The 25543-nt window shown below is 37.3% G+C and overlaps 1 protein-coding gene across 8 annotated transcripts in view; it reads right to left on the minus strand.

Moving 5' to 3' along the window:
* The window catches only part of ROBO1 (roundabout guidance receptor 1), a 1118917-nt gene that overhangs the window by 390341 nt on the left and 703033 nt on the right, over positions 1–25543 (minus strand). For 3 of the 8 annotated variants that reach the window (XM_078059354.1, XM_078059304.1, XM_078059188.1), the window contains exon 1: positions 5248–6367. The exons of the other annotated variants lie outside the window; for them this stretch is intronic. In XM_078059354.1, the coding sequence (XP_077915480.1) occupies positions 5248–5302 (55 nt within the window). In that variant the 5' untranslated portion in view covers positions 5303–6367. Of the gene's footprint in view, positions 1–5247; positions 6368–25543 lie in introns of those variants that run through there. 8 annotated transcript variants of the gene reach the window in all.

Below are 25543 nucleotides of genomic sequence, written 5' to 3' on the forward strand. Positions count from 1 at the left end.
TAAGGGAATCTGTAGCAGCCTGTTTTGGCTGAAGGGAAATGGACTGAGATCTCCCATGGAGCAAGCAACATGACACCTTCCAGTGTTAGAAATAGCCGTTTGGATGGTTTAAAAAAAAAAAAAAAAAAAAGGCAGAGAGAGAGAGAGAAAGGCAAGGAAGTGAAGATCAAAGCTATCTCCCTGTACACTACAGATAATCTTTTTTCTTCCTCTTCTTCAACAGCAAGATTGAAGGAAAGGGCTGAAGGTGGAGGGAGAAAGGGAAAAGGAAACCACGCTAACCCAGAATTGTAAAGAAAGGAGGTGGTCTTTGATCTCTACAGGATGGCCACTTTATTGGCTATGCATAAGCAGTTTCCAACCAGCTGATCAACCAGGTATTAATGCTCAATGATCATGATCCATTGAGCTCCATGATCAGTAACCATGAAGTGAGTCATCTGTGAACAGCAGTCAAGCAGAAGGCTCATCTACTACTAAATGACCGCCAGCCCATGCCCAACATAGAAGGGAAGAGCAACCCCGGGGGGAAATGATTGTCTCTCCACAGGCTCTTCCTTGACGAATGCCAATTATTTGCCTTGGGACTCTGAGCAAAATCTTTCTTCTAGTGTGCATGAATGAGAATGGCATTCATTTTCCAAAATACGACTTGGAATCTATGTGCTTCTGCATCACGAGCAGTCACTCTTCTGACTTCTGTTCAGTCACTTCTTTTAAACATGCCCCCAAAACGCAGACATGATAAAGGCTATGTGTGAATCGGTTCAACGTAAAGAATTGATTGTCTTGCCTGGTGATCTAAAAATTTAAAGACCATTTACTTAATGGCAGGAAAAGAAATGCCTCCCTTCCAGATTTTCAAGTGTTCGAACCACCGTCATATTTAGGTGGATTTTTTTGGGTGAGTTTTAACATTAAAAAAAAAACTATTGAACCATCATCTTTCTTTTTTACATTTTTCATTTCTCTTTTTAACTGAGAGAGTACATGGTGGTTACGAGTTTTGGAATCAACTTGGTTCAAATCCTTGCTCTTCCACATCTCCTAACCTCTCCATAATGTAGTTTCCACAACTATAAAATAAGGATAAAGTAATATTTTATTTTTATTAATAACAGTACCTATGTCATCAGGTTCTTATAAGCATTAATAAGATAAGGGTGAATATTCAATAAATGATAACATGTCTTCATAGCAATAGAACTAGTCATTGTAGACTTGGCAGTGCTTTTCATACGGTGTGCGGTCAGAGGGTGTGGTTAGATATGGCTGCTCTGTCTGCTCCCATTTCCCCTCTTCCCATATTTTAAAAGTAGCTTAATTCTGGATCTACTTCTACTCTACTTCTCTAGACTTCTGCTTGTTTCAATTTTTTGTCCTTTCTTATTACTAAATTTCTTAATTTATTCCACAGGTTACCTTAGGTCTAATTTTACTTTATTTACTTATTTTTAAGATTTTATTTATTTATTTGACACAAAGAGAGAGAGAGAGGCAGACAGGGAGAGGGAGAAGCAGACTCCCCACTGAGCAGGGAGCCCAATGCAGGGCTCAATCCCAGGACCCCGGGATCATGACCTGAGCCAAAGACAGACGCTTAACGACTGAGCCACCCAGGCATCCCTAGGTCTAATTTTAAGTTGAAGAACAACTTTGATTTCCTTTTATTTTCCTATAAGAAATCAAGCCTGCAAGGCAGTTATACTTTTAAGAAGTAAACATTTTTAAAAGGGCCAGAAATTAACATAGCATTACCTTAGCATCTTTTATTAACACGGATGACACATGAAGACTCAACTATTTTTGATCTTCACTGGCAAGCTGCCATTCCACGTTTCCTTCCCCATCTTATCCCTGTTACCAGCATTTTCAATTTTAGGTATCCACTCAATGTAAAATAAACAAACAACTGTCATTGTAGGTTTGAAATTTAGCATTCTATACCACGTTAACTCACAAAGGAATACTTCATCTGTCATGGTGAAGACTAAGGGAAAACTTCAGGTCATCTTTCTGTTCCAGATTTTAACCATAAATATCTTATGTGTTAAAGGGCCCATTATCAAGAAATAAGGATACTTAAAGATGTCACAGTATTCAGGTAAGTATATTTAAATGCCAAAAAGTTTATAAAGAAACTAATAAGAAATTGTTGGAATTACCAAAGGATCTTGTGTGGAGGTTTTGGGTGGGGGAAGACCAGAGACCCAGATAAGTGGCTTGCACAGTGAAACTTATCTAAAAAACGTCCCTCTTCCCAAGAGGGAAAGATTCATTCCCGCCCCCAAAAAAAGAAGGAAGAAAGATAGCACTGCAAATTTTTACTTCATGTGAAATTTGGATCTTACCCTAAATTTGAACTTTTTCTTCTTAAAATCAGGTTTTAGAAAATGGAGTTGAGGAGAGGAAGTCTATCAGGGAAGAATGTTTAGGATCAGTCCCTGAGAGATCACACAGATTCTTTTTCTTCAGTGCTACCCCAACTGCTCCACTTACCAAAAGTCTAGCTATCCACAGAAAAGAACACTCAGATACATAAACTCACTAGAGAAATTCACCTTAAAAAATGAGTTTCTGAATATCCATTTTTCCAAAATCTGTTTCTTAGAATAAGAACAGTTGTAGCATTCGATTAATAAATAAAAGGCTACAAAAAGCAAACACAAACTCAAAAAGAATATTTGATGTAAGTATGACATCAACACATCAAAATGGAGTTTTTAGTCTTTTTGAAGAAAACTATAAGACTCTATAAGACTTTAAATCTGGCATCCAGATTTAAAAAAAAAAGAAGAAGAAAAGAAAGAAAAAAGAACTGACAACCAATAGATACTTTTACAGGTTAAATCTTGTTGAAGGTACCTTACCCCTCAGTACACTTTGATTTATTTAAGCTCACCACATTTCTCTTAAATACACTCCATTAACAAGTGATAGACTGTGATCTTAAGCTTGAGGCAAGATATGAAACACAATCTTTCAAGAACTTCATTCATTCCCTGTCCAGGTGTCTTGAGCACGCCCAACTCTAGTTACTTATCTGAGTTCTGTGAAGTTTTATTCAAATCAATAGTGTGGCTTTAGAACAGCACACTGTCAGGAAATTACCCCAGCAGCCCAGCAATTTGGCCTCCCAAGTTCAGATTCATAGCAGGAGTGAAAGTCATCAGAGGAATGATAAAGAGCTGCAGGTTAAATATGAGAAAGCACCTCACAAAGACGCCTCTGACCTGCAACCTGGTGAACGAAGCAGATAGACACCCCTGTGGGGAAAACTCACAAAGCTTTCAAAACTGTTTCATAATCATTAGTGACTTAAATGGAAAATTAAATTAGCAAAAGCAAAGCCAGAAATCAGTTAAGCTTTAAGATTAGAAATGCCTCCTGTCTATTTAAACTACAAATCTCAGACGCTAATTAATCAAATTATTAAATCTGAAAGGATGGCACACACCCCCCACCCCGGATATTTCTCCAAGTAAAGACAGAATTTGCACACTGACGCGACCAGCCTTCAGTGATACCCTATTAGTGTGACCCTATCTTTAATCTACAGACGTGATAAAATGTCCCAACATATACAAACTCAGCTCAAACAGTGACTAATGATCATTAATCCCCCTATCTTCAGTAATCTGCCCCTCCAGTCATTTATCACACTGACACTTCACTTTACACATGTGAATAAACTTTAACTGAGAAGGTGAATCAACAAAAATCTCAAAGGTATCTGAAGCTGTAAATTAAACTAGGGGGAGACACAGCAAAGAGAGACAAATAGAGAGATCAGATCTTAATGTTTTTGATTTGCATCCATGGCTGGGCGTGGGGGTGGGGAAACTATTCAGTCCTTCAGATCTGCAAACTAGGGGAAAAAAATCTACATTACAGAAAGGGCTGGAAGTAAGGAGAGGCAGTCCCAAAGAGTTGGTTTAATCTATTCATCCATTCCCTGCGAAATATATGAAAATTTCAGTTTTCTGTTTTCTTCAAAGGAATAACAATGTAATGAAGTTCTTAGTTTAGCTGCAAATGTTCCTTTTAGTCAGGAAGCATATTCAGTAGGCTAATTCTTTAACGGATCTGCTATCGTTTAGCTGATGTGCATTTTTTTTTCTTTTTCATAGTTCATTAACTTAAGTAAAATCCTTGGCCAAAATATAAACCATACCCATGGACCACAAAAAGCTAAAACCAACCTTTCAAAACTGTTTCATAATCATGAAAATTGAGTGACTCTAAGTTACAGGCCCTGATGCAACTTGAAGGTCAGTATTCGACTATAAAAAAAATCCCCTGAGGTGTACTGTGTGTGTGTGTGTGTGCGCGCGCGTGTGTGTTAAGGCCTGAAATTGGAGCCTTGATTGAAACCAGAATCTACCAAAAGGAAAGAAAGAAAAGTTGAGTCGTGGCTCACCCTTAGTAAAAGTTTCTTAGGGAGTGTGAAGAAAACGATTTTAAGTGTATCCTCGTCAGAAGGACCTCATTGCAGCATCCTTCCAACACTTCATACAGAGAGTTTCTGTACCATTTAGTTAATCGCCCAAATCCTAAATTCAGCCTTGTTTTCCCTTGCCAAGGAAAATTCCCAGGCAACTAACTGTTCCGCTTCAGATAATTGCAACTGCCTGTTTTCCTTCTAAATCCAGCCAGGCAGAGTGGCTAGTTGATATCCCACCGTAAGGAGTTATTTCCTGAAGTTTCTTCAGAATCGAATTTAATTACAGACTTTGGTTACATAAAACAACTACTAATAACCCCTTGTACTCGGAAGAGGAGGGGCGAATTGAACGACCAGGTTCAGGAATCCTTGCGGGTCTCTTGGGCCCCAAGTTCCCCGGGCGCACATCTCCCTCTCCGAAAGAAGCGGCCGAAGGATGAAACTCATTTTGGCTCATCCTGAGGCCCCAAGCTCACCGCCAACCGCTCCCTCCTCCCACCCGTGAGCTCAGACCGTGCGTTTGCCCAGAGTGATCTGGGCGTGCCCTGAACTTGGCAAAAGGCCGAGGTCTGCGATGAGGCTTGGGGGTCTTGGGGGATGGGGGCAAAGGGCCGACCCAAAGTGCAAACTAAGAACCTTTTCGCTTAAAACTCCTACAGGGATCGAACCCCTTCAGCCTCAGAAGAGAGAGGTCGCAGAAATGCAGTTGGCGGGGGGGGGGGGGGGGGGGGGGCTTGATTCTGAAAAGTGGGGAGGGGGCGTGCAAGGGAGATGAAGGGTGAAGAAAGAAGACGCGAGGTTACCTGAACAGAGACATATTAATCCAAAGAGGTAAAAGTGAGCAGGCTCCGCGATCATTGTCCTCGGGTGGATCCTGCATACAGTCTCATGCCAAGAGGAGGGAGTAGAAATGGGGTCCCCAAATTTATGAAGCCACACACCACACACACTACACACAAAGGCTTAATATAAGCAACGTGGGTCAATCCGCCGAGAGTTTTCAGGGCAATGACTTGTCGACCTTTCCGGACGCTTGTCAATACCTCAGAGCCCTTTGCAGACTAAAAATTCCAAGGTTTGCCGCCTCCGGCTCCAGGGTTTCCGAGGAGGCTCGGCCACTTCCAAGCACCATCCAAGGCGAACAACAAAGAGCCGAGGCAGAAGAGCAGTTGTGCGGCTTCCTGCCTCCGGGTCTCGCCGAGCCTCCCGGCGTGCGCCCCCACACTGTGCGCCCGAGCGCCGCAGCGAGGGCAGGCGCGGCAGCGGCAAACTTGGGGTGAGAGAACGGATTAGGGAGGGCCAAAAAAAGTGCTTCTCCGTCCACAGTCTAGCCCAGTCAACAGCTGGCCACCAGCGGCGGCGAGGAAGGCAGCCAAGGCAGCGGCAGCAGCTCTGGAGGACGGGCAAAGGGTGCTGGGGGTGTGCCTGGGTGACTCCGCGCGCTGGGGCCGAACGAGGGGGCGGTGCGGCGACAGTGGTTGCCCGAGCCGGCCCTTGTTCCCATCACTTGGGGGATGCGGAGGGCACTGGGGACAGCAGCAGGTCCGCGGACAGACGCACGCCTCCCCGGTGCCCCCAGCCCCGCGCAGCGCTCACCATCGCCCCGGGTCCCTCGCCCGCTGGGGCGCGCGCTCAGGGCACCCCGAACTCTCCGCGGTTGGGACGCTGCAGCCCAAACTTCCTGAGGATAGCTGCCCGCAGCCCTGGCTCGTGGTAGCTGTAGAGAGGCAGCTCCTAGATCTCCCCGGGGTGGCGGAGAGGGGCGAGGAGGATGCTGCTGCGGGTGGGAGCGACGGCCGCCGCGACTCACCCGAGCTCCGCCGGGATCAGCAGCGTCTGAAGTTTCTGCTCTCACGCTGCCTCTTCCCTGGCTCAGTTGCTTGTGGGTTTCCCCACCGTCCCCGCGGCTCCCAGTTTCCTCCCTCTCCTCCCCGGCCCGCAAATACTTAAAGGGGCCGCGCAGTCCTTTCCGCGCTTCACTCTACACTCTCCAGACGCTGGTCTGGCAAGTTCTGCTCGTTAATATTTCCATCCGCCAGCCGGGGTGCCCGACTGCGCCCTCAGGTGAGAAACTGCTCAGGATCAGAAATCCAAACGAAAGGGAACTTGCCTTGTTTCTCTGGCTACCCCTGGCTCCCCTGCACCTTTCTCCAAATGGAACCTCCCAGCCAAAGACTTCAAAAATCCTCCTGGTCCAGTTTAACCTCTTCCTTACCGCTTCCAGGAGTTGGAATAAACTCTCAAATAACTCTACCCTACATTACTCTACATTCCCATTTTTGTTTTTAATCAAATGTGGGCAAACAAGCCTGTAGGACAGGAGGTAGGGTGATGACTATCTAGACTATATTAACGATTACACTCTATTGCATAATAGATGGGCACCCTATTACAAAAATCATGCTCTTTTAAATTGCAGTTGTTGATGGTCATGTAGACAGTCTATCCCACTCGAAGGGCACAGGGGTGAGCCATGGGGTCTTTCTTTTTGTTTCACCAAGAGCCTCTCCTTCAACTTCACTGACTCTAGGTATTAGAATGTTAACAACGGGGAAGTAATTCTGAAATGGGGATAAATGCAAAAAAAAAATTCTTGACTATCCCAAAATTTGTATAAGAGAAGCCATTCAGCATTTTCTAAATCAGAGGGCCTGGCCTTTGATACCCCGTACACCCTCCCTGAAACCCCAACTTACCCGTTATTCTTTCTTTTATCATGCCAAACCTCAGTTTTCTCTTCTCAAAAATAGAGACGCTTGAGATATTAACAAATATTTTAAAAACCATACCCAAGCGAACTAAACCTGGCATATCTGAGGAGCAATCTTGCATTCATTCACTCTTTTTTTCTTTCTCTTAAGTAAGACACTGTGTGTACAAAACACCTAAGACATGGTGAGTGCCCCATAAATGGTAAATACTCGTATTTAGAACTATTCTTCTTTCAAATGGATTATTGCCTATAAAATTATGTACAGTAACTTCAAAATTATTATTTGGTATCTATCTGAATGTACCAGCCCTGCTTTCAGTGGTTGTCTCTGGAGAGGAGAAATGCATGCTGGATTTGGGTGGGGGAGGGATAGGGATGGATTGGCTCTTTTCTTTATGCTGTTGAGCTTTTCTATTTTTTTTTTTTAAGTGAGCACATGCATTACCTAATGAAAAGTAAAATTTTAAAAGCAAATCATATATTCATTTTAGTTGTTGTTGGTACAACCAATGACCGTGGAGCAGCATTTTGTAGAAAGAAACTCTGGTTAATAGCACCTATCTCTGAAAGTGAAAGATATTTAATCCTGGGAAAGCTGACTGAAAATTCAGTAAACAGGCTAGAGATAAGAATTCAAAGACTCCAACCAAAATCTTTCCAGCAATAAAAACAAGAATGTGCAGTAACTGCTGGAAAACATACATTGATTTGGTCTTTGTGAAAAGATATTTAATGAGAAACATAGAATATGTTCTTTCTTGGGATAAAACATGCTTGTAAGATAAGCTTACCCACTAACAGAAAATAAATAAGGTAAAGCATGGTACTTGAGAAAGAGAGAGGAGAAAATCCTTCAAACCCTCATATCATCTGAGGGCATTTTAAATGTAAACTAGAATATGAATGAGACTCCCTACTGCATTGTTTTCCAGACATGGATCTCCTGGTCTCTGAAGTTTGCTAAAATTTCTCAAGATCTCCTTTATTGATCTCATTATCATTGAATGGAAACCATATGAATACTCCTTTTAATCCAATCCTTCTCTTTTTCAACCTCAGTTATCAACAACCCCCTCTCCCCTCCATCTCCTCTATCTTATCCTTAGAGATTATATTACCTAGGAGTCAGCAATAAGAATCCTCAAGGAGTTAACTTTTGACCAGCCTCTGATGAGGACCATCATCACCAACTCATATGCTGGCTCTTTCTTCTTCCCCTGTCTCATGCAAAGTGAACTTTTCTGTCAATTATATCAGTAAAGGTGGCATCTGAAGACAAGAATTTGTAGTCAGAAGGTATTAGGGATCTATAACAAGTGAAACTCAATGTTCCTGAGAACTTTTGCAATGCCTTCCTTCCACTCACTTACTTACTCTTACCTCTGCAAACAAACACTTTATAAAGGCCATCTATGTGCAAGAACCAGTAAAGGGCTCTATAGTGACAAGATGCAAAAAGAAACGCAATCACCAGGCCCTCAGAGCTCTTACTCTAGCCAGCTGCACAAGCTCGGGAGTGGAACCTATCAGAAGAAGTAGAAACAATGTTTCATTAGGGTTAAATGATAGTTCAGTCATTCCTGGAGATGGATGAATCATGGCAACTTGTCACCTTTCCGCTTCTACTCCTGGAGATTAAATTACTAGTAGAATGCATAAAATGTGCAATGTGTGTGTATGACTATGTGTGCAAGTGTGAGTGTGTACACATGGACATGATGTCTACCTATGTCAGGTCTGCAGGCAACTCTGCCATGTGCAATAGAACTAACAAAGAGCAAGGGAAGGAGAAAATGTCCTAATTTGCACTCAGAGACTATTCTGATCGCTATGATCTGAATGAGTTGCAAATTCTAAAGTTCCACTTAGAAAATTCTGATCTCATTTGGAGCTTATGAAATTCAGGATCCCTAAAATGTCTCCTTGAGAATTTTGAGGAAACCCAAAAATAATACACTCAAATAGTTATGTGAATGGGGCTTCTTTGACAGTAAAGATTCTGGAGCTGTGATAATCTCTTTAGGTTGGTCTGATCTGATTTTATCTTTCATGGGGATAGTTACAGGAACTCAGGAAATAACAAAACTCCCAGAGTCCCTCCAGGGATTCCAGATATCACTACCCAGATCAGGAGGAGCAGAGTAGAGTTCCTAAGGAAACTACAAACCAGAACATTGCTCTCTTCACCTCTTAGGAAGAAGCCTTAGAATCAGACTGTGCCAGTATCTGGGATACTGTCGAAAGTTCTAGAAGATCTGGTGAGAAGCAGCGTAAACATACAAAGGCTGTGTTGCATATTCCAAGATCCTATCTCTCAGGATACAACAGCTAGCTTAGCAGTTTTTACATGCAACTGCTGAATAATCTGTGAAATCTTTGTCTTTTTTTTTTTAAAGGTTTTATTTATTTATTTGACAGAGAAGGACACAGCGAGAGAGGGAACACAAGCAAGGGGAGTGGGAGAGGAAGAAGCAGGCCTCCCACCGAGCAGGGAGCAGGGAGCCCGATGCGGGGCTCCATCCCAGGACCCTGGGATCATGACCTGAGCCAAAGGCAGACGCTTAATGACTGAGCCACCCAGGCGCCCCATAAGCTACTGACTCTTGATATCAGCTCAGGTCTTGATCTCAAGGTCATGATTTCAAGCCCAGCATTGGACTCCACGCTGGGTGTGGAGCCTACTTAAAAAAAAAAGAAAACGAAAGAGAGAGAGAGAGAGAGAAGTTCTATTCAATAAAGTGACCTAAAGTAACCCAAATAAAGGGAGATTAAATACATCTGTTGGAAACATCAACTGCTTTGAGATGCCGTGTCTCTTTAGTAAACATTGCTCACTCAATGCCATGCTGCTCATGTAGTAAGATCTCTAATCCTCCATTTCTAACAATTAAGAACTTCAGCTTTCCTCACTGAACTGCATATGGTCGTTACTTTGGGGGAGACTTATTTTTTGTTTAAATGAGCAATACAGTATTGCTTACAGATTCTAATTGCCATATGTGATAGCAACAAAGTCATATGTAATAAATCACATGTGGTGGGGTATAGATTTAACACACAATGGCAGTTCAAGGAAGAGAGAAATAATTTAGGGTTAGAGTAGTAAAAAAAATGAAAGAAAAGAATGGTAGGTAGGATTCTTAAAATATGCGTAACTTTTTTCAAGAAAGAATAAAGTTTACCATGATGCTTTCTTTTAAGTGTACATAGGGCACATTTTAACAGCATTACTTTTGTTTGTTTGCTTCTCTGCCTTTTCGAATGTCTAATTATGGGCCCCAAACTGGGAACCATAAGGAGAAGAGATCTCCTGGGTGATCTGTCTTCACTTACTTAAACACTTGAGGCACTGTCACCTGGGCCAATTTCTTCACTACAGGAAAGAGTGGGATAGAACTCCATTAGTCTCATTGTCTCTAAAGCTCATTAAAAAATATCAACTATGATGTACGCAAGCTTCTGTGGAATCACTGTAAATGTGCTTGCCTTTTAGCATCTCAGCATCCTGGGGACATTGGAGATGTTCTAAACCTAGGTGCTATATTGCTAAGTCCTTTTGGTAAAACCTGGGACCTTAACTATTAGCGACATAGGTCTCGCTAGAATTTACTCCTCTAATGTGAACAATTTGTTTTTGAAGATGAAGGAGAAGACACCAGGAAGTAGCACTGATTGAGGGCAACATTTTGGGCTCTTTACAGACATTATCTTGATCTAATTCTCACCATGACTATGTGAGGTGGTATTATTATCCTCACTTAGAGATGAGGTTGAGATAGTAAATCATTAACTGAAGGTTCAGGGGTCTGGGAGTCACGGATCTTATATTTAAACCCAGCCTGTTTTGAACCAAAGCACATGGTGGGGGGGGGGGGGCATTGTGGCAGAGGTGGGGGGGTAGTTTCATGGTAGGATAGGCTTGGGAGACTTTGAAGTCAACACATTTAAGGATCTCCCAAAGCCTTTAATATGCAAATGAGCATGTGAGTCCCCAAGGGAAGAGCATCTGGAGAAGCCCTGTCTTTCTCATAAACATTGCCCCTCTACACCACACTACAACATAGTAGCATCTCCAGTGCTCCATAGCTGAGGATTAAGATCTTCAGCTTTCCCTGGTTAAATTGCATATGTTACTTATGTGGGGAAAATGTATTTGTCTTGAAATGAGCAACGCAGTATTCCTTACTGAGAAAGGCTGTAAATGGAAGTAACTGCACTTCTAGGCCACACTTCAAAGAGCAGACAGAGTGATCCTGTTGAAAGCTGAGTCAGACCCTGTCTCTCCTCTGTTCGAAAACCTCCAGTGGTTTCCCGTCTCACTCAGAATGAGAGCTCACTCTTCCCTGACAGCATCTCCTACCCCATTTACTTGCCAGGGCTCACTCTGCTTTGTCCCAAGGGCCTCTGTGCTATTCTAGAGTGTTCTCTCAGGCAATCACCTGCCCTGAATATTTTGTTCTTCCTCAGGCTTGAATCCTCCCTTCCATAAATCTACAAACCTACTCTTTCCTCTCAGGTTTTAATAAAATCAAATGTTCTCGGAGGATCTTTTTCTGACCACCAATTATAAAATTGCATCTTTACACAATACTTTTCATACCCATTTCATGCTTTATTGTTCTGTTTCGTTCTGTTTTTCTCACCAGAACACTTACCCCATCTAGCATACTACATATTTCTTTATTTGTGTTGACTGTTTCGTTCCTCTTAAAATACGATACGGAGTCAGGAATTCTTGACTCTTCTAGTCACTTTTACATTTCCAGTGTCAACAGAGCTGGGCACCTCATAGGCACTCAAATGTTGGTTGAATGAATGAATAAATGAATGGATGGGTCATTTTTCATGGTTAATATATCTTTTGGGAAAAGGCTTCTTTAAAGAACCTATTTCTGTAGTTCTAAAGTATATTTTCTCTAATATATAGTCCCATTATTTATTCAATCATTAACTTTTCATAATTGAGAAACCTGAAGTCTAAAGAAACTGAGTTTCCCCAGAATATTCCTTTAGTTGTACTTTATTCAAAACCAGGACCCAGTCCTCTAAGTCACTAGAGGGGCACCTGGGTGGTGTAGTCGGTTAAGTGGCATACCCTTGGTTTTGGCTCAGGTCGTGACCTCAGGGCCCTGATCGCGGGATCAGGCTCTGTGCTCTGCACAAAGTCTGCTTAAGACTCTCTCTCACTCTACCCCTCCCCGCTCACTCTCACTTGCTCTCTCTCATATAAATAAATAAAATAAATCACAAGAGATTTCTTTCCACTGGAACAGGTTAATCAGAAATTCTTGGACCAGATTCTCTACCTTTAAAATACTTTCATCAGTAGATATGATACAGTATGATACATATTATATTATATTATTCTACATTATATAGTGAAGTTTGCATATTTCTGACTTACCTTCAGGAATGTAGGAACCATGGCTTTTAAAAAAATCTTCCGCTCCTAATAGCATAAACTAGTAACAGCCAACATTTATATAGCACTATATGCTCGAGGTACTGTTCTAAGTATTTTATATATTCTAACTCATTATATATTCTAAATCCTCAGAAATACATTATTTGATCAGTGACTATTATTGTCCTATTTTATACATGAGGAAATGGAGGGCATTCAGCTAACATGAGGCCAAACACATATTTGAACCTTGGCTACTTGAATTTATCCCTATACCACCTTTTATTTGAGGTGCAAATAAAAGCTGTTACTTCATGTTATTCTTACAGATTTGGTTCTAGCTGGAGAAAGCTATCAATGTGTAAGTTTTGTTTTGTTTGTTTAGAGATCTACTTTCATTTTGGGAATAAGTACAAGAAAGTGACTCTGAAGTATGGGCATCTGTAGTTCTACTTCTATATGGAATTTAGATATTTAAATATTTTTTATTTTATGTACAAAATGTGCAAAGGGGTTTTTTGTTTCTCTTAACTCTGATGAGAAGGCACAGAAAAATATATAGCACAAGTTTTTTAAGAACTTCAAAGTAATTGAAAAACATAAAGATGAATATATATTTATATCTATCATAGAATTTTGCTCTCTTTTGGTTCTTACTTCGAGATATATCTGGTATGAAGCATATACTATACTAATCATGAATTAAAATTCTCTTAAATTGGGATCATAGTTAACAGCTGCACAGCTGAATGAAACACTCTATAGGCCTACAATTTGAACACAAACTGACTATTTTGTAAGTAATTTACATTATATTTAATTCTGCAGATGTGTTTTACAAAACTGTTTAAAGTTTTTGGTTTTTAGTTGCTTTTAAAAAATCCTTTCAAGAAATATTTAGAAGATTGAGGTACATATGTTGGGATTTATGTCTCATTTTGTACATTCATTATGTTTAGCCCCACCTGCTGCTTTGTTTATTCTGAATAATGTTTTACCTAGGTTCTAACCATTATTTTAATCAGTTCATTAATGAAATATTATGTTGATTTGAAAAACACCTTGAAATTCTATTAGAGTTTCCTATTTAGAGGTTATTTTTTAGGTCAGTAAATTAAAAGTAGGCCTACATATTTAATGTTATACTAACCAGAAGAAAAAAAGTATCCAAGTTTATCATAAATAATACTACTCTTAATAACATTAAATAATAAGGAATTCATTAAATTGTAGTATTATACATCATTTGGAAAGTTTTATTTATTTTACAGCCTATTAATGTATTTCTCTCTATGGTCTATGGAAAAATGACTTCTCATTTGAAAAGCTAAATAGGGGCTTTGAGATTTAATAGCTGCCTGGTATGATTGAGGCCTAGGATTCTAAATCTGGAGGTGCTCATTCTTGTGGATAAATACTGAATCCATATCCCACAATTGTCGTTGAGAAACAATCTGCTGTTGAAATTGACATGAAATGTAAACCTACTGTCTTAACAACAAGGATAATTATATATTTTCCCAAGAGTTTAATCACCTCCTTTCTAGTGCTCTGGCCACATTCCAACAAAATCATCCAATTCCATTATTCTAACTAAAAGTCTTTGTTGATTTGATCTAATCACATCTTCTCAATTTCCTATCACTATATACTACTTAAAAGCTGCTTTATTACACCTAGCAGGTAGAATTTCACTGGTACAGTACATATCTTGTTGCATTTATGTATCATATCAGTATCTTTGAAACAAAACAGATGTTTCCCGAAGCCAGTAAATCATATAAAAAGTATTCAAAGATTTCTAAACATTAACTTTTACTTTCAGTGCTTCAATTACAAAGTAAAAAAATATTTTACAAATTTAGCATGTCAGTGTTTTGCTACAAATATTCTTAGATTACATACTAAAAGTAACGTGGTTTACATCCGTATATTCAGATGCTAATTGGTTCTAATGAGATTTCATTTAATTTTCTTCAAAATATAGGAATAATATATTTTTAGAACATTTGGAAAATACCCCCCGAAAACCCAAATTTACAATAATTCACTCAAATATCATCACCTATGCTATCAACATTTTATTGTTGGTCTTTTTTCTCTTTTCTTTTCTTTTTTTTACTCTGCATGTAGAGACTTTTCTTCTTACAATATGGAATAATACTCCAAAAACTGCTATGTAACCTACATTTTCACTCAACAGTACGTCATAACAATTTTTTCCATGTCATAAAATATTCTTTAACACCATCATTAAAAGGGTAAAATAGAATTCCATCACATGAATGGTACTAAAATACGTGTAGCTAATCTCCGATGGCTAGATATTTAAGTTATTTCCAATTGTCACAAGCTGTATAGAATCTGATTCTTTTTTTTTTTTTTTAAAGATTTTATTTATTTATTTGACAGAGAGAGAGACAGCGAGAGAGGGAACACAAGCAGGGGGAGTGGGAGAGGGAGAAGCAGGCCTCCCGCAGAGCAGGGAGCCTGATGCGGGGCTCGATCCCAGGACCCTGGGACCATATCCTGAGCCGAAGGCAGACGCTTAACAACTGAGCCACCCAGGCGCCCCTAGAATCTGATTCTTAAAAAAAAAATCGTATTAGGATATTGTCTTGCTAGTTAAATTGTTAATACATTTCATTTGAATCACAGTTTTCTGCTGAAGTGATACATACTTCCCACAATTTAAGTGATTCCTTGTTGGGAGTTCCAGGCAGTTTGTTCAAATGGTCTTAGAACCAACATATATAAGAGTTAAAGATCACAAACAACAAAGAACTATTAGACAATTCTTAACACCTAAAATTTTCACTTTTTTCCCCAATAGGATTATTACTTGTTTGTTCAAAGAGTGCCTTTTGTTTTTATTACAACTGATTAATAATTGAAAGTGTTTGTGTTTCACAAGTATGCTTGATTTCACAGGTTTTGTATTTCACACCAGAAAGTAAACTTTTTCTTTTAGCAAGGGCAATAAATCAAGACATAAGGCTTTTCCTAAACAATTATCTTTGAGAAAAAGTATAAACTTAAAGACAATTCATTATTTTGCTAATTGCTCTTTCCAGCTAGAAGTGTATATTGTTTAACATTTGGCTATCATAATTACTGACAATGACCATAATATGACTATACATAAATACACTAGTCTAAATAGGATCAACCTAGATAGATTGTGTACATCCTAGTTTATCCAAATCATATTATTTTGGTTAACATATATGGTCACCTATTTCTTCATTTTCCTGTAAATTCCACTTGTGGCTCATTGTGCAAAAGGAGTTTGACAAATGAAACTATCCTCCCTTCCCTGGTGAAATATTAGCCATAAAATTAGAATAATCAGAGAAAAGACATCAATTCTCATATTCCATGCCTTAATATTTGAAGATAAAATGCCATTGTTTCTCGAGGGTGGTAATTTTATCACTATTTATTTTTAGAGAGAGAGTGAGAATGCATACAATGCGGTGGTGGGGGTGGAGGCAGAGGGAGAGTGAGAGAGAGAATCTTTAAGCAGGCTCTATGCTCAGAGTGGATCCTAATGCGGGACTCTATCTCACCACCCTGAGATCATGACCTGAGCCGAAATCAAGATTTGGCCACTTAACTGACTGAGCCACCCAGGCACCCCAATTTTCTCACTTTTTAAATATTAGATCTTTATATGGCAAATCTATCTGTGTGAAATAATTACGATTTTTTGTCGATTCTGTTGAACTCAAAGAACAATGTACAGAACACTTGGCAAAGTCTAATTAATAAACCAGATTACCCACTACTTTAGATTTTTCTTCTCTTGCTCCTGTTAATATTTCACAATAGGAATACTTGAAAAGGTGATCATGAATATAGAGATGTTTCTTTCAACATGTTTAGACATCCTAGAACATCATTAAGGGTATTTCCCAGGTGGAAACTATGTGATTAAGGGACCAGAACATAATCTGGAGAGCTTGCCTTTTAGCTCAGACTTCCCCCTCGTAACTCCTCATTCTTTAAGTCAGATGAAAGTCTCTTCCCCAGAAAAGCCTTCCCAGACCTGCTATTCCCCACCTACCCCAATAGATCAGCGGTCTCTGAAAAATGCTTACAGAAATTTTGACGATTTCTTCATAGCACTTACCACAAATAATTGCTGTGGAAATATGTCCTTTCAGCCTGCCTTCTCTGCAAGTCAGATGAAGACCACAGTGGCAGTAATGACTTCTGAGTTGTCCACCGATAGCATTTTAGCTCTTTTCAAAGTTTATTGAACACGACTTTGTGCTTACACTTCTGTATAATACACTAAGTTTTGAAAAATACTTAGCTAGACTAAGAGGAAGAATAAGAAGGAAATCTAAATGCAGGTATCTGGGCATTCATGTCTTTTGCATCCAATCTAACTATACAATTCCTATGGAAATGGACAATTACTAGAAGGTTTATTCTATTTCAATGTTCTCAATAGGGGAGGTGGTCTCATTTTGTACCCCCCCCCCCACCGCCCTCCCCAACCCAGAGAATATTTGGCAATGTCTGGAGACATTTGTGGTTGTCACACTAGGTGGAGAAGGGAAAAAGGCCATACTGGCATCTAGTGTAAGGAGGCAAGGGATCTACTAAACAGCTTACATTGTGCAGGACAGTCCTTCAACCCCAACAAAGAACAATCTGGGCCAATATGTCAATAATATCAAGATTGATAAACATTGTGCCAGTCTAACTTCAATACACTTTTTAAAAAGATTTTATTTATTTATTTGACAGAAAGAGAGAGAGCACAAGCAGGGGGGAATGGCAGGCAGAGGGAGAGGGAGAAGCAGGCTCCCTGCTGAGCAGGGAGCCCGATGCGGGGCTCAGTCCCAGGACTTTGGGATCATGACCTGAGGTGAAGGCAGAGGCTTAACCGACTGAGCCACCCAGGTACCCCTAACTTCAATACATTTTGAAGGGATTTTTTTTCTTGTGAGGATTAAGTAAGATAGTAGACATGTGTCTTATAAATGGGGTACAGTTAGGTTCTAAAATTATCAGGCAAGCTATGCTGTGTACCAACTGTAAAGGAAAATATTGTAAAAAATATAAAATTCAATGCAAACATAGCCAGGGTATTCTTAAATGCTCATATACCTTAAAATAGACAATTTAATTACATTTTTCTAATAAATTGCAATTTTGCCTATTTATTTTTTATCTTTTTATTTTATTCTTTTTGTAGTTAATCTTAGTACTTTCTCTTTATTTATTTTTTAAAGATTTTATTTATTTATTTGAGAGACAGAGAGAGAGATAGCGAGAGAGCAAGAGTGGGGAGGAGAGGGAGAAGTAGGCTCCCTGCTGAGCAAGGAGCTCAATGTGGGGCTTGATCCCAGGACCCTGGGATCATGACCTGGGCCGAAGGCAGTGGCTTAACCAACTGAGCTACCCAGGCGCCCCGCAATTTTGCCTATTTAAAGAGGCATATTTATTCAATAATATGTTACTTCCGTGTACACTTGGAATGAATGGAGTAAGAAAGATGATATGTGAAAGTAAGGCAAACTGTAAAGTGGAATTGGTGTGGACTTCACCAGATACATGCTATTGACAGGGATCAGAAAACTGTTATGGTAATAATTCCTAAATGCTACCAAACTTGACATGATGCAAAGAGTACTAACAAAATGTTGTTTTTGTGTGAACATGACTTTGAATGAGCATATAGTAAATGTTGAATGAGCATATAATAAACATATCTGTTATGTTTCAAAGCATATAAATATACTTTAATTTATATTTCTTTAGTAAGAAAAAAAGGCCTATAACATTTAAACTACTCATCTTCCAGTGAATTACAAGATGAGGGAATGTCCACGGAAAATTCAAAGTTGAGAGTATTTAGTGTTTATTTAAACTTTGCTCTTTGGAGAAGGTAAAGTGATAGTTTGGTGCATTCTTAGGACAATGATGAGGCACAATATTTGTTCCTAAAATGCATAAAGAGATCTCTGTCACTGACTAACTGGGTGACCATGGACATGTCTCTTAATATCTCTAAGACCTGTTGCCTTTTATATTAAGTAAAAAGAATAATGGTTCTTACCTTATAGGAAGGTTGTGAGGATTGAAACAGATAATATGCATAAAGTGCTTAGCACAGTGCTTGGAATACAGTAAGCAAAGGTTACATATCAATTCATTATTATTGTTATGATTCACTGTGAAAAAAAGAGTACTATCCTGGGAACATCAGGATTAAGTTTACAGTTAGTAGAAGACCATAAACATTTATTTTTTTTAATTTTTTAAATAATATTTTTTCTTTTTTTTAATAATTAAGCAAAGTGTATAGGGGTTGTTGCTAAAAAAAAAAAAAAGTGTGCAGAAAGCCATAAATACAGCTTAAAAGGCACCTATATAGAATAACTTTTAAAATAACTCAAATTTGATTTTATCAAGGGAATTTCAAATTAATATAGTATTTGAGAACCAATATTCTTAAACAATGGAACATTAGTGATGATTTATTTTTGAATACTCCAACTGGGTATATGATAAAATTAAAGTTTCCATGGTGTATCTGAAATGCGACAGTCCTAAGGTGCTGAGAGGTTATTCATATGATATTCGCAAAGTATATCCCCTCTTAAATGCTATGAAAATAAGTAAATATGATCTTAAAAGCAATCAAGAACTAAACTTTCTAAATTAGAAATTTGGAATTTAAAAGATGTATAATTTTCTATTTTATTCTGTGACAAAATGATAAAACCTGTTTAGAATAGTATTTCATTACAAGCCAAGAGAATGAAAATAAAATTCTCAATGTCTATATTTCAGTGTCATGAAATGAGCTTTCTAATGCTTATTTATTTGTGAGTAGGTGAGACTTAAGTGCAGAAAACGGTAGCTTCTAGAATCAAAGAATCAGTTATTTAAGGCTGGGAGGTTCAGAGATATTTTCTCTGATATAATAATAGTGATATATATATATCTATATATATATAGAATAAATTGACTTTCCAATACATAGTAAGGAGTATAAAAAAAATACCCTCAGAACTAATTTAACCTTGAGAGAAAATATTACTTTGTATTTAAATGAGATTTTGTCAAGATTTTACTCATATTGAATGTTATGTAAATAATCCTCATACATTCTTTGAGAAGTAGATTTCCTTAGTCCATCATAAAATTATTTTAAAACAACAATTAATATAATAATATAATAAACTGAGCTTAAAACATGAGGCTTAGTACTAGCATGGGAAATCATTTATTTGTAAAACATAACTTGAGAGTCATTCTTTTAACTCAAAGATAATTCTCTTCATATTCTGCCACTACGAAATGGGTAAAAGAATCTCCCAGTACAAACCTCTTTACAAATATTGGGAATTTGTAGTGTTTGAAATTCCCTTCAAAGACTGGAAAACATTTTCTACTAGGAATATTTCTTAGTTCATGCATGTTCCCTCGGACTAATTTCAGATTGTTTTCACTGTAGTTATAGTAAATTACCAAAAACATAATTCAAAATTCAAGTCGCACACACATACACACATTTTGATGAAAAAGTTGACAGTAGGTCTCTTTATATTTTATTTTTGTAACTTTGTCCATAAAGGAAAATACCTTCTCCATGAACTGTTTCAATTGGCTGAGAGTGTTTAGTATACAATGCTCTGTTGCCCTCTGCTGGCTAGAAAATGATAAATAAAAACTTCCCATCTGCTCCTTAACTATATGGGGGGCCTTAGAAAGCAGCATGAGAAATAAACACACAGTTCAAAGTTATAAAACAGTATGTTAGAGTGACAGGAAATAAAAAACGAATTTCTAGAACATTCTTAGTATGTTTCAAAAACTCCCTAAATTTTGGTTATTTTAATTAATTTTTGTTTTAACTGAATAATGTGATTATTTTCTATAACCCTAAATACTCATTGATTCTAAAAAATATGCTCTATTTCATTATTTTAAAGCGATAATTACAAGACTCATAGCTGTCTCGGAATTCTTGGGGTTTACTGACAAGATGTATATGATGTTCTAACTAATTGTCGGCATATTTGTGGAATATTTTTATAATGATATCATGATATATCTAGTATGAGTTTATTTTTTTAAAGAAATAATTTTTATCTAGTTGAAAAATATTCTCAACATATTTTTAGTAGAGGTGTAAATAGCTAGACATTAGCTAAAGTTCTCCTGTACTAATTAAACAAGTGATTTATTGTGCACATTTCCTTCTCTTTTAAAGCATTCTTTATATGTTATTCACATCTCACTGAGGAAAAACTAACATCAGTGTATAATGGTGCATAAATTTTTTAATAAAAATAACAGTGACAATGCCCCAAGGAACATAAAAGGCATAGACTGATGAATTTACCTGGTTTCATTTTCACACTGCATGCTACTTTAATGCTTGGTTACATTTATTTCAAAAACATTTCTAAAGAGTAACCTTATCATCCTTGGCAGAAGAGTCAAACTTTATTATTAAGGGGACCGTGCTGGTTTTTCTAAAACATACATGGGTTAAAAGTTTAAAACAAAGCTGTCACTGTTTTTTTCAGAATTTTGGCTGGGATTTTGAATCTGGGATTTATTTTATATTTTCAATAGTTTCTCTCAGCTACAATATAAGTCGAAATAATCTGGTTTTCATTTCTCTGAGTATATTTCTTTGGAACTTTTATAAAACTTGGGTCATGGTTTTTTGAAAAAGGCTTTCTTCCATGAGCTCTGCCTTCCTATTTTATCCTCACAACCAGTATCTATTATGAATCAAGAGGATAATTTTTCCCCATGGCTTCCCTGCCAAAACAACTGTCAATTCTTTTAAACTTTTCTGAAGCAAATAATGTTTTATAACTTACTCTAACTACCTCTGTTCTAGAATGTATTCACATCTCAAATTTTCCGAGAACATATTTTCAGTCCAATATTTAAGTCACCTGAAGTCTTTGGTTGTCCATAAATGGAGAGGAAAAAGTTTCATCTTAAAAGATATAATTACAACAATAAGATGGAAAATAAATTTTGTACTTTCCAATTCACAAGTGAGGTTTAAAAAAAAAGATGCACTGTTCAGTTTTTAGCATTTAATCCTCATAAAAACATTAGAAAGTTTTTTTTTTTTTACACACTTCTGTTGTAAGACTTAGGCACATAGGAAAATGAAATGCAGAAAGACAGGAGACTTGTCCATATTCACACAATGGCCTGTAGATCAAAAGGCAGGTCTGCCCACTTCTAAATGCATGGTCTTTTTTTTTTTTTTTAAGTTTTTATTTATTTATTTGACAGAGAGAGAGACAGCAAGAGAGGGAACACAAGCAGGGGGAGTGGGAGAGGAAGAAGCAGGCTTCCTGCGGAGCAGGGAGCCCGATGTGGGGCTCGATCCCAGGACCCTGGGATCATGACCTGAGCTGAAGGCAGACACTTAACTGACTGAGCCATCCAGGCGTCCCACTAAGGAAATATTCTGTGTCCTTGACAGCATTAATTAAAATAATGCAGGAAAAGGGGGGAAAATAGAAAAGGGCTAACTAAATTTCTTTCTTTTTTTTAAGATTTTATTTTATTTTATTTTATTTATTTATTTATTTTAAATATTTTATTTATTTATTTGACAGAGCGAGAGATAGCAAGAGCAGGAACACAAACAGGAGGAGCGGGAGAGGGAGAAGCAGGCTTCCCGCTGAGCAGGGAGCCTGATGTGGGGCTCGATCCCAGGACCCTGGGATCATGACCTGAGCTGAAGGCAGACGCTTAACGACTGAGCCACCCAGGTGCCCTTAAGATTTTATTTTTAAGTAATCTCTACACCCAACTCGGGGCTTGAACTCACAACCCCAAGATCAAGAGTCTTATGCTCCACCAACTGAGCCAGCCAGGTGCCCCCAAAAGGGCTAAATTTGTAATAAAAAATAATGGACAAGTAAGTAAACTATGGTGTCATTTAATGGAATATTAGTCATTAAAAATAATAGTTATGAGGTACTTGGAAAGCTATGAGTTGCTTAGGATAAAATCGGCAAAGAAAAGTTTATATGTTATGCAATTAAACCGGAAAAGATGGGTTTGTAGGTAACAACAGAGAAAGGCACCTTGTACATTGTTGGATGAAGAAAATAATAATAATATGAATGTCCCACCATATGTAAACTTAAAATAATGTTCCCCTCCCTCCCACTATTTCTGTGTAATATATATCAAGCTATTGATGATCTAGGGGACAAAAACTGTTAGTAATTTGTAAAGTATATATTTTTATACTATTTAAATTTAGAACATACTACTTTTAGAATTATAAAAAGAATGAAGATATAATATTAACAGTATGATTATAGGTAGGTTGAAGTACAACAAAATGACAATAGTTAATATTTTAAGGTGATGAATATGTATTTACTGTTTTAAGAAAACATGTTTTCAACATGTTTATATTTGTTTTATTGAAAAAATAGAAAATAAGCATTATAAAATATAACTAAAACTCTTTCAAACTATTAAGTTCCTTCTTTCCATTTCTGTATCTCATGCATTTTTATGAGAAATGTTATTTTGCTTTGCGGTCTTTAAGTAGTAAGCTAGGTTCTCCCAACAAATAACAGCCTTGGATGGGTTTGTTACCCTGACAGAACTAATTTACTTAGTTAATTTCTATGAAAAAATGTTAAAATTGGAAGTCAGCTTTACTGAATAATTGCTGATGTCCATTAAGGATAAAAAGAAAATTAGTACTATAGTATTCTATTAACTTAGAATTCCTCAACTCTCAAAAGTCGTACCTGAAATTTCGCTTTTGTTAAAAACTTGAATAGTACAAACAAAACTGCTGAGACTACTGGTGCATTTAACTAAGGGACCTCATAGATTTTGTGCATCTCAACTACTTCAGAGATACCTGTTTATTTATCATTATTTTTCTTCAAAATTTTTTATGTATTTTAAAAACATCCTTTTTAAAGTTATGAGGCATTATCTTCTTTCCCTGGTAGTATCAGCATAATAGTTAGAAAATGTGACAAATTTTGACCTCGGTTACAAATTAATCTAAATTAAGGGGAGTTTCCCATAAGAATTAGAGTCAGGTAGTATCCACTTTGACCTCTTCATATTATTGAGAGAACTCCTTCCAAATGTTTATGAAAAATGAAAAATGTTATTAGTCTTTTTTTCTTCCTCTCTCTTCTCTTTCTCTCTTTTCATTATAAGCATAAAGATAAATAATCATTTATACAATCAATATATTTTAAGTTTTAGGGGGTAAATGTTACCTTGAATAAAAAGTGTACAGATGTGATTTTGTTCATCTTCTCCTTTTTACTTGAAACCCACGCCTTCAGGTTTCTCCGTGGCAGAAAGAGCTAAATGGAAACCTGCTTTAACTCTAACCTCCTGTCAGACAGCATTGAATGTATATTGCCTTTCATGTATAAACATCTTCTAAATCTCATGCCCAAAGAAATACTTTGCTTTTGAAGGAATCTTTATGTGTAGGAATAAAGTAAGCATATATAAATATGCAAATATAAAGTTTATCATCTATCAATCTATCTATCTATTCCCAACTGCTATAGTAGATGGCTTTGTACAAATTAAAAAGAAAAAAGCCTTCAAAACTTAAAAGCATTTATAATTAAAATATTAATCAGATAATGATGTTATTAAAGAATATAAGTATAACAAAATTATCAGTTTCCTTTATTCTTCCTTTGTGGAAAAAAAAATGACATTAACTGGGAGTTTTAGAATGGCCCAAAGGAAAGAAGGCCTCTGTGTGCCTCAAATTTGATATTTTAAGTTGAAGTCAGCTGTTAAGAATTACTGAATTATCCAGGGCAGAATCTTGGTATGGCTCACATTACAGTATGTTGGGTATGAAAAGTGGAACACAAAAGGGGTGAAAACTTTGCAGTGATTAAAAAGGCCTGTGGGATATTGAATTTTTAGATTCCAGAGCAGCACATCAAGAGGAATGTTGCAGATTCTCGGGTTCTCTCAGTAAATTGTGTCTGTAAATCGATAAAGTATTTCTGAGGAAACATCAAGATGGCTCTACAGAGTATATAAAATTTCTTTTAGTTCTCATGGGAGTGAAATTAAATCTGATGAGTGAAAACGAATACATAACGAAGTTAAGAAATTGAATGTATCTCGATTTCAATCAGGCCAGAAAGTATAGTGGGTATAGTTGGCTATTTCATTTTTTCTCTCCTTTAATATCTTTTGAAACAACATTTGTTAATGTTTTCAGGATTCACTTTAATTAACCTTTATTGTGTCTTTTAAATATTCTAGGAATTTTGTAGGATACAGTGAATGTTTGTATGAACACTGCATAATTTCTTCAGCTTTTATTACTTAGATTTTAATAAAATTTCTTTTCCATTTCCTATTTATTTGCCTCTGAACCATTCTTCCTCATAAATACAACTGACATCTAGTTAAAAATGATCAGTTTGTGGATTACCAAGGATATATAGGTACTGTCGATTTAACCATGTATCCCCAAGAGGAGCATTATGGAAGGATTCCATTGTTTACTCAAACAAAATATGCTTCTTTCATGCCAGAAAGAATAAATGTTGACAAAATTTGTACAGAATTTGTATATATTGCTAAGGGGTTTATATTTACTGAGTAAATTCTTTAGACTAATCTATGCTGCTAGATAGTCTGTTCTTAATATGTGTAAATGTGTGAGGAAGTGTGTATGTATGCATTTAACTTCAAGAAAAATATCTTTAGTAAAACCTTGAATTTTTGGTAAAGGATATCATAAAAGTTTGTGAAGTTATTCAAAGTAAATTAAAAGTATGTATTTTTACTTTTTATTTTATGTTAGAATTCAGCTTTTGACTGAGGAAGCTGACTGTGAACGGGAACTAAACATTTTTACAAATGTGTTTCTTTGTGATATTTAACTGTCCTTTTAATGTTTATTTCTTAGATAAGGAGTGATAGTTCTTTTAAAGACTGTTCTTTGGAAAAA

Source organism: Halichoerus grypus, chromosome 1 (assembly GCF_964656455.1).
Source record: "Halichoerus grypus chromosome 1, mHalGry1.hap1.1, whole genome shotgun sequence".
Taxonomy (NCBI): domain Eukaryota; kingdom Metazoa; phylum Chordata; class Mammalia; order Carnivora; family Phocidae; genus Halichoerus; species Halichoerus grypus.